We start from the raw sequence: 9,577 nt of genomic DNA on the forward strand, positions 1-9,577 counted from the left end.
ACTGCTGACGTGCACCGGCCTTATGCTCTCCTCCGGCACCATCACGCCCTCATGCCGTCTGTTGCTGAGGTTGAGGCGGTCGTCAGCTGACCTGGGAAATCTTTCTGCAATGGCAGCTTTTTGGTTAAAAATTTATCCTGGGTTTTCATCTGTGGCAGTTATATGCTCCACTGCTCCAGGTTGGATTTTGAGCATGTAGGCATAGCCTCAGAACCTAGTTTTATTTAAAGCTTAGCGGCAAATACACTAAAGTATTAATAGTGTATGTTTTTGGGTGATGGGACTATAGGTAATTTTTTCCTCCTCCATGGTTTTTGGTTTTGTTTTGTGTGTCACTGTGTTTCTTGTTCTGGCTGCTGTAACAAAATACCATTGACTGGGTGGCTTAAACAACACACATTTGTTACTCATACTTCTAGACGCTGGGAAGTCCAGGATCAAGGTGCTGGCTGGTTCCGTGTCTGGGGAGGGCCCTCTTCCTGTTTTGCAGAGGGACCACTTTGCTGTGTCCTCACATGGCAGAGAGCGAGCACAGCCTAGCTCTCTGGTCTCTTATAAGGGCGCTAATCCCTTCATGAGGACTCCACCCTCGTGACCTCATCTAAACCTAATTACCTCCTACAGGACCCTCCCCCCCTCCCCCCGCAAATACCATCACATTGGGGTTAAAGGGTTCAACAAAGGAATCTGGGGTGGGGGGCCCAACATTCAGTCCATAGCGTTGTGACTGATAAAGGCGCATGGATCCTGCAGTCAGGCAGACCTGGGTTCGAATCCTATCATTGCCACTTAGCAGCTGTGTGACTTTGGGCACAACATGTATCATGTCTAAGTGTCGTTTTCTCCGTTTTCGCCTCACCGAGTTGCAGATCCTTCAATGAAACAGCACGTGCACGTTCCTGGTGGGCACTCAGGAAGTGTTTCTCTTCCTTCATCTGCACTCTCCTTTACCACTGAGTTTCAGCACAGTGAGTGCTGCATGAATGAACGGCTGGACAGGTAACTGGTCTCCTGTGCTGTGTCCTTTCAGTGACCTGCATAATGCGGCTGCCGGTTCCTTCGCCTCCGCGTTTGCTGCCCTGGTGCTCTGCCCCACTGAGCTTGTGAAGTGCCGGCTACAGACCATGTACGAAATGCAGATGTCGGGGAAGATAGCCAAAAGCCAGAAGTAAGCACCGCTTGGGCACAAACATTAGGTCTCGAGCATGTATTGAGTATTTTAAAAAATATATTGTACTAAAATTAAGTGACAGATATAGAAACAGATTTGTCTAATCCAAAATACTGTTTCTAGAACTTCTACCAATCAGAATAATTTTCTGAACGGACTATTTGTGGTGGTGGGACCCACCCCCCAGGCCACAGAACATCATAGACAGGTGTTTAATAGCCCAGAAGTGATGAAGCCAGGAGCTTCTACCCCTTTTGACCGGTTGAGGGCATAAGGCATGATCCCCAGCTGTTTTTGGAGGCACATGGCAGACAGCTTTGGAACTGTGTGTGAGAACTGAGCCTTCATAAGGGCCGCTTGGGTTCTGAGATGAATATTTGATGCCCTTTCCCAGGTTTCACGTAGATGTTCAGGCTGATCGCCTCAGATCCCCGCGGTAACTTTCTTTACGCCCCTCCCTAATCCTTCAAGGGGACCTGCAAAGGGCGCCAGTTCTGGGAACACTGAGCAGGACCGTTGTGAGCATAGCTGCCCTTCAGATCAAATTCCTCTCCAGCTCAGTCTTGAAAGATCCTAGTTACCCTGTGAAGGTGTATATGTCACGTACATATGATTTATTTGAATTGTAAAGCAATTTATTATCCTTATTAATCTCAAAACTTGCTTATTTATCTTCACATCTGGCTGACTGCAGTTCTGCGGGTGAATATTGCTGTGGTTAACTCAGACCCTGTCAATCCACTGGGGAAAATTGGTAGATAAATTGACCATTTTCAGAGTTACCAGTCCCCTTGCAGCAGCGAGGCTGGGGTTTGTAATAGAGCCCAATTTCCTGCACCCTTGGGATTCTTTACAACCAATTTGAATCTATTATTCATAGCCCAGAGTCCAAAACTGTGAGTCTTTAAGACTTTTTATTGAGATAGTATGTGTACACAGTAACACGAACACACACAGAAATCGTAAGTGTGAAATGAACATGCCTTTGTAACCAGTGCCCAAGAAGTAGGACGTTAATAGCCCCCAGAAAGTTGCCCTCATGCCCCTTGAAGTGGTTTAAGGTATTTTTAAGGAAAATAGTTAGGTCCAAAGGACTTAGGCAGATGGACAGCTTGCGTGAAAGTAAGTACTGGCTGACTGTATTTTAGGCATAGCAGTGGCCACGCAGGGGTGTAGAGTAGCTTGCGGTTAAGACTTGGATGGGAAGGTAGGCTGGCCGTGTCGAGTTGGGTTACTTTGCTACGTTCACATCCGAGGATGAGAGCAGCATTGCAGGAAGGACTTGGCTGATGGATAATACCCGATGAAGCCTTCTGAAGTCCGAGGAACGAAGATAATCATTAAAAGCAGGTGGCCTTTATTATCTCTGGGCTTGGTCCTTCATTGGTCCAAACTGAGTCACCTGCTCTCTGAGAACAAAGTGAGGAGTGAGGGGTCCGCCAGGCTGCTGAGTGTGCGGGTTCTGCGCTCTTCCTGCCACGGCGCACGTACTCGGGAAGAGGAGTCTAGATGGACGGGGTGCTGTGTTCCGGCTGCTGCAGGACTCAGATCTGCTTAATTAGAAAGCCTTGCACACCTACCTCTCTAAGAACTAAGTCCTGGTGCTTCTTGCCTTACAGGAGCTGTAGCTCCATTCTTAGAATTTCTTTTGTCTTGCCTTAAAGTAATGTTTAATGTTACTTGCTCGTTTCCCTGCACTGACACAGAACAAGACAAACCCTAAACACCTGAACCAATTTTCTCAGAACACAGCAGATCAAAAGAAAGGTTGGGGAGATAGAAATCGAGGGAGGTAAGGGACTGGGCAAATAGGATACCGTTTTATTCTTGCTGAGTTCGGACAACTCCTTATTGTAATTTTGCTTATTCCGTATTGAAAAATTGGATGTTAGCTTTTTTACATCTTTGATAATATGCCTTCTAGAAATGTGTGCATCCATTTTAATGAGATTTCTTTACCCTGGAGTAGTTCAGGTGACAAAGGTTGTTATAAAATAGCTGTATCTGAGCTTCCCTGAGATTTCCTTCCCACAGCGGCCTTTTAGAACTCTGGTTCTCTGTTTACAGATTCAGCTGCTTTGCCTGCTGTAACTGTCTCTCTGTGTCTCCTCCCAGCACAGTTTGGTCTGTCGTGAAGAGTATCCTTAGGAAGGATGGCCCCTTGGGCTTCTACCATGGACTCTCGAGCACTTTACTTCGAGAAGTACCGGGCTATTTCTTCTTCTTCGGTGGCTATGAACTGAGCCGATCGTTTTTTGCATCTGGGAGATCAAAAGATGAACTAGGTAAACGTATTTGCGTGGACGGCGGGTTGGTTGATGGTGTCCGCTTCCCGACTGTGTGGTTGCTGCGGATTCCGTGCACTCTGCGCCGCCTTGTAGGGGACCCACCTGGCACTGGGGAGATTCTAAATCGCAGAAAGTAACATGGCCTAATGATTTCTAGCATCTTGTTCTGGGCTTCATAATTTCCTCAGGACAGGGGCTGGAGCAGCACATCCCAAACTTCTTCCCTAGAATAACATTTGTGAATTTCTTCTGGATCTATTTTCGGGAAGAAGAAATATAGAAATTACTTTCCCTGTGGGAAATTACCTATAAGTCAGCTTGCAATAAACTTAGAACTTGGTAATAAGTCTTGATAGTGTTTTGAGAGCAGTGAAAAGTGTAGTTCTTTCTAGTTTGTTCTCTTTAGCTGCTGGATACAACCATATCAATGTTTGAATCACATGGGTGATAACTTTTTTCTTGAACACCTCCCTTCATGGTTGGTGGACTTATTCTGGGGTTGGTCAAGCTCCCAGGCTTAACTGTCTTGTTTAATAAGACAACTTTGGTTTTTCATGGTAAAGGAAGAATCAGGGCTGTGGGGCATTAAGATAGTTAAGAGAAGGCTGATAAATGCCTCACCCTGCATTTCAGTGGCCTCTATTCTCATTCCTCCTGTAAGGCATTGCCATGCTGCTGGGGGCCTGCTGATTCTAGGGGCCAGCCCTCCAAGGATGGCACAGGAGGGCCACAGTGCCACAGTGATCAGCCTAAACATGACCCTCGCTCGGGCTTCTCGTCCTGGCATGATGAGGGGTAGACCCAGGCCACCAACCGGAACGTTATGCTCTTAGAGCTTTGACAGTCTCCTCAAGGAATTGTGTTTGCAGCGTTTTTGTTTGTACCTACCTCCGGCCACTGCCATTGGCCTCTGGAAATATCACATCAGCTGCCCTTGAGACAAAATACTGTTTGCTAATTTTCTTCTCTAGGCCCTGTCCCTTTGATGTTAAGTGGTGGCGTTGGTGGAATCTGCCTCTGGCTTGCTGTATACCCAGTGGATTGTATAAAATCCAGAATTCAAGTTCTTTCCATGTCGGGGAAACAGGCAGGATTTCTCGGAACCTTTATAACTGTTGTGAGAAATGAAGGTGAGTCTGGTAATTGCAGAAACAGGAGGTATGTTTAGAGGGGCTGGTCATTTCGGTGCTAGTCTCGTTGAGGTGGTCAGGTGTGTAATTGCTTTCTTCCCCCTCCGCATATCCCTTTTCTAGTACTGTATATTAATCCACATTTGTGGATTTCTGTTTCCAACCCCCTTTCTTTAGTTTAGTTAGTTAGTTAGTTTAGTTAGTTTCATTACTCTCAAGAAAATTTAAAGTTCTTATTCCTAACCCCTGGCCCGGGTACCTGTCAGGATTCTTTGTTCTCAATAGCCTGGAGGGAATTGTTAACTAGGGGCTTTGTCTAAGGGGATAGGTGTTTTGAAGTTAGCACCACTTGTTTTGCATAATGTATTATCAGAAAATGATCTCTAAGAACCACGAAGGGATTTAAAAGAATGTACAACATCCTTAATGCTAAGACTTCTGGAATTAGAAATGCACTAAGCAACTTCTGAAGGTAATTTGCTATCAATTTTTAGAGTTAAGCAGGAGGATAAAGATTTTCCAGTTAATGTTTGTTTAAAGCCAGTTTTATGCAACTAGTGAGTAAAGTTCTGTCCTTCCAGCATCCACTGTACGTCTTAAACCTTGGGATGTGAATGTCCCTGTCTTGATTTTAAGAGAGAGAGCAGGGGCCGGCTCCGTGGCCGAGTGGTTAAGTTCGCGTGCTCCGCTGTGGCGGCCCAGGGTTCGGATCCTGGGTGCGGACATGTCACCGCTCGTCAAGCCATGTTGAGGTGGCGTCCCACATCCCACAACTAGAAGGACCTGCAACTAAGATATACAACTATGTACAGGGGGGGTTTGGGGAGATAAAGCAGAGAAAGAAAAGAAAAGCACCATAACAATATGCAGAAACTGTTTAGTTTGTATCCCAAATAGAGTGCAGACATCTTGTACATTACTGATAGTAACCCCTCTTTAAATTTGCATAACACTTTATGATTTTACAAAGTACTCACACCTCAATTATCTAACTAGTTCTTCATAACTACCTTGGGCAGTGCTAATGCTAGAAACAGGTCTCTGACTTCAGTGCCGGTGCTCTTTCTGCTGGCCCCATGCCTCGTGGCCCTCACCCCCCAGGAGAAGCTGCAAGGCTGCTGCCTCCTGTGGCTCTGTGGTTGCCTTCTGTCTGCCCACGTGAGGCCTCAGCTCTACCCAATCCATTTACCAGAAGTTAACCAGGTGTGGAATTGGTATATGTTACCTAAGCATCAACCAGCTTTGCTGGGAGACCTGACACTTGTCCTGTTTCTGTTAGTTGATTTGTTTCCGTCAGTCCAGGGAAACCCGGAAATAAGTCTTTCCATCACTTGTTGGTTTTTAGTGCTATTGGCTGGATTTCTAAGTGTAAAAATATCTATGCTTTGCAGCTTTGTGGGGTGGCTCCAAGGAGGGGAGTCTCGGTCTTCCATCACCTTTTATCTTCTAGGAATAATGGCCTTGTATTCTGGACTGAAACCTACTACGATCCGAGCGTTCCCTGCCAACGGGGCACTATTCTTGGCCTATGAATACAGCAGAAAGTTGCTGATGAGCCAGTTTGCAGCTTACTGACGTGTTCTGTGAACCGAGATCCAAATAGGCGTTTGAGGACTGCAGTTCCTCTCAGGGCTTCATGGAGCACAAGACCAATGTGGAATTATTTTGATTTTGTGGGAAATTTGTTTTTGTCTTCTCTTCTTCTGCTTTAAATCTTCAGCTTTATGGAAGGACCTCTATTTTGCATCATGTAATTTCTGCTCATAATTGTATTGAAATAGAAAAGTTACTGCTCTTGTCCTTGGTGGGACTTTCAGGGCGAGCTGCTGGCCCTCTGTACCGAATCTGAAAGGCTAAATATAGTTACATCAGGGCTTTTGCGTAACCCTGTATGTGTACATGCAGTCTGGATGGTTATGTGTTGTGAGTGAAGCACACTTTGTTCCATGTTTGATCTCAAATCTCACCAGGAAAACCTAGAGGCGTAAACCACGTTTCATAAAGATGGTTATAAGTGATGGCTTAAGCCATCCTATATGTAGGGTCTCTTTTAAAATCTGCTTAGCACCTATACTATACTAAGTGGTTAAAGTTTTTAAAAAGTTTTCCTGTAGTGCTTGAAAACTAAAATATCCATCTGTGTTTTAAAGAGGAGACCATACCTGCATACTGGTGTGGCTTCCATGTTCTTGATTTGTTTCAGAGTAGGCATCCTGGATTTTCCCAGGTTGCTCTACTGTTAAAATAGTGCCATTCATTTTCTAGGTGGAATCATATTCTACACTCTGACGTCTTGTTGGGTTTGGCCTAGAGCATCAGGCCTTCGGGCAACAGCACGCCCTCCCCGTGCCAACTTCCCTTCCCTCTCCCAAAGAGCTTCCTGTCTGCTGGGCTTTAGGTTGAGGAAGGGGCTGAAGGGAGGGGGCTGTGCTGCTGTGCTTTGTGAAGTCAGCTTGTGGCTGACAACAGCCCTTAGCTTCTGTCTTGCTCCTGGTCTGGGTGGGATTCCAGAGTATTGTGTTGGACCATCTATGGGCTGTTGATCTACTTTGAGCCTCTCACTCATTACCTGCACCAATTGGAAACCCATCCAGGGAGCAGAGTGCCAAAGCCAAGAGAAGCCCTCGTTCCCTGTCTGGTGACTGAGTGATGGGGCTCATGGGTGGAGTCCTCCCATCTCGGACAGAACTAGACACAGTGTAGTGTTTGCACTCCACTGTGAGTAATGTCTGGGCTGACCCATTCTAACATGTCTCAGGATCCATACTGCTTGCCTTGCTTTTACAGTTTCGGAGCCTTTCACATTTGGTACTGGCAGTCAGTGAATTTTAATGGTGACCATGTGGGGTGTGACTTTATAAAGCAAGGAAACAGGAAAAGTAGTTTTGTTAAACTCTGCCATGTATGTGTACTAACCACAACAAAAACCCCAGTTCATCCGATCCCCAGACTTGGGGATGGGCAGCTGCTCCTTGGCCACCTGGTGTAAGAGAGTCCTCCTCGTCACCACTAAAGCAAGCCGCCTCATTCCGTGCCGCTCCAAGACCTGCAAGGGCTCTCGCAGTAAAAAGTGTTCTTAAGCAGCCTGTGAGACTGAAAGCAGGCAGCCTGACAATGTTAATAGTAGTCCATACCAGGTGTGTCTGTCCCTGTTGGCAGAATGTAAATAATTTTTCTACCTTGCTTTTCTCTCCATACTTAAATGGTCAGTAGCTACTGAGGGGAGCCTCATCTCAGCAGTCTTGGCTTGAAGCGAAGTAGAAAATGGGACTGGCTTCCAGCAGGAAGTGAAGTGCTTCAGAGTCTGTGGTCCCCCTGCCCGGCGCCTGTGGGTCGTCTGGGGGTTAGCCCTGTCGGCAGCAGACCCTCTCATGTTGTCCTTTAAGGATTGAACTAAGTGTCTTGAGTAGAAGCCGTCTGAGGCAAGGAAGAGTGAGTGGGAGTAAGGAATGGAAACCAAAGTCAGGAGAATTTTTTTTTTCATTCTGTTTGCTTAATTCATGGTTCAGTATTTGGGTACAATTGGTACCATTTCAGATTTGTACTCCAGACAAAAATATAGTAACTTGAAATATTGTGTTTAAAGAAATTCTATTGTTCTATCATCATTAAATTATTTACCTAATATTTGAGCATATGATGAGTTGTTTTGTTTAACTACTTTATATCCATGCAAAGAACTAAGTGACGGTGATGTTTGAGGCGTGTTTAGTAATATTCCGAGGTGGTGGTTTTCTTGCAACAAGCATTGGTTTTTGTCAGCAAGATTCCTGATGTAAAATTATTTCACTGTAGGTAAATGGACCAAAATACACACTTTTTATATACACTGGCGGTATGAAACTTGGCTCTCTGGAATCACTCCCCCTGCACCAGGCTGTGGATGGGACGGGACTGATTTGGCAGGATGCCATTCTATTTTTTGAAATAGTTAAACTTCTTGCTATTAAGTTTTGGATAATTCTATTTCATATTAGTAAATTCTGTTTAAGAAAACCAGTATTATTCTAATGTATTATGATGGAAGTTTCTTGCATTGGTCAAAGAACGCTTCACACTGGGTTTGAAGAAAGCAATACCCAGGAGGCCCTAAACCAGTTCTTGTTAGGTGAGCAAAAGCAGGGGAGTGTGGTGACTCAGAATTGCCAGAAATCTTGATGCATTTTGGAGGATTAGGGGAGAGAAACCCCAACTGTAGTCCCCTTTATTTCTAAAAGCCAGGTTCTTAAAAACTGCGCTTTCCTTCCCTTGTTGTTGGCAGTATTGAGAAAGGTGATTGGCTCGGTTGAAGAGTGAGATCGCAGTTTTTCCCCATTCCCCTAAGCCCGCCGCCGCCTCTGCCCTCCGTGGGTTGTTGCTCCAGGAATTTTAAAGGAAACCGTACAACGTATTCTGCCACAACACGTTTCTGTCACACAAATACAGGGAATAAAGTAGTCATAACGTGGAAGGAACTTGAAAGCATGTTCCTCCAAGACCTCTTCCTCCAAGGGGAGCCCGATTAGGGGAGTAAAATGACAACTTCTGTCAGAAAAGCAGACAGCCTTCAGCTAGGCTGCTGCACTGGTAGCTGGGACCCTTTGTGGGCTATTTTGAGGGGAAAAAAGAGCACCATAACCAGGCAGCCTGCCAGGATTGCACGGCTTTCTGTGCCACCATGATGCCCAGCGGCTCAGAGCTCTACTCCCATCTGTGCCGCTCTGCCACCACCAGCCCTTCTCTAAAGTACGGCTCTAGGTCCCCTTTAAAAAAGATACCTACGATGGCAACTGCCAGATAGTCTGAGCTGCCAACCTGGGTGGTGAGTGGTTAGCATGCTGGTTACAAAGTTGCTTAGTTGGAGTGGTCTGTCCCAAATCCTATTTTTTCCCCACGAACTTGTTGTTTTTTTTTTAGTGTGCTTTTTGCCGAGCACAAGGTTTTCAGGAATGAGTACTGTTTTAGCAGAGGCACCGGTTCTTATCAGTTGCTACCTCTCACTTCTTGAT

At 45.7% G+C, this 9,577-nt stretch overlaps 1 protein-coding gene across 8 annotated transcripts in view; it reads left to right on the top strand.

Moving 5' to 3' along the window:
- The window catches only part of SLC25A15 (solute carrier family 25 member 15), a 29,578-nt gene that overhangs the window by 11,650 nt on the left and 8,351 nt on the right, over positions 1-9,577 (top strand). For 5 of the 8 annotated variants that reach the window (XR_011527792.1, XM_070578097.1, XM_070578102.1 and 2 more), the window contains exons 4-6: positions 1,031-1,168; positions 3,287-3,456; positions 4,431-4,589. Coding sequence is in view for 7 of the 8 variants with exons in the window: in XM_070578097.1 (XP_070434198.1) it covers positions 1,031-1,168; positions 3,287-3,456; positions 4,431-4,589 (467 nt within the window). In the remaining variant the exon portion in view is untranslated. Of the gene's footprint in view, positions 1-1,030; positions 1,169-3,286; positions 3,457-4,430; positions 4,590-6,039; positions 8,217-9,577 lie in introns of those variants that run through there. The other 3 variants (XM_070578099.1, XM_070578101.1, XM_070578100.1) reach the window with 1 other exon arrangement.

The sequence above is a fragment of the Equus przewalskii genome, chromosome 16 (assembly GCF_037783145.1).
Source record: "Equus przewalskii isolate Varuska chromosome 16, EquPr2, whole genome shotgun sequence".
In the NCBI taxonomy this organism is placed as follows: domain Eukaryota; kingdom Metazoa; phylum Chordata; class Mammalia; order Perissodactyla; family Equidae; genus Equus; species Equus przewalskii.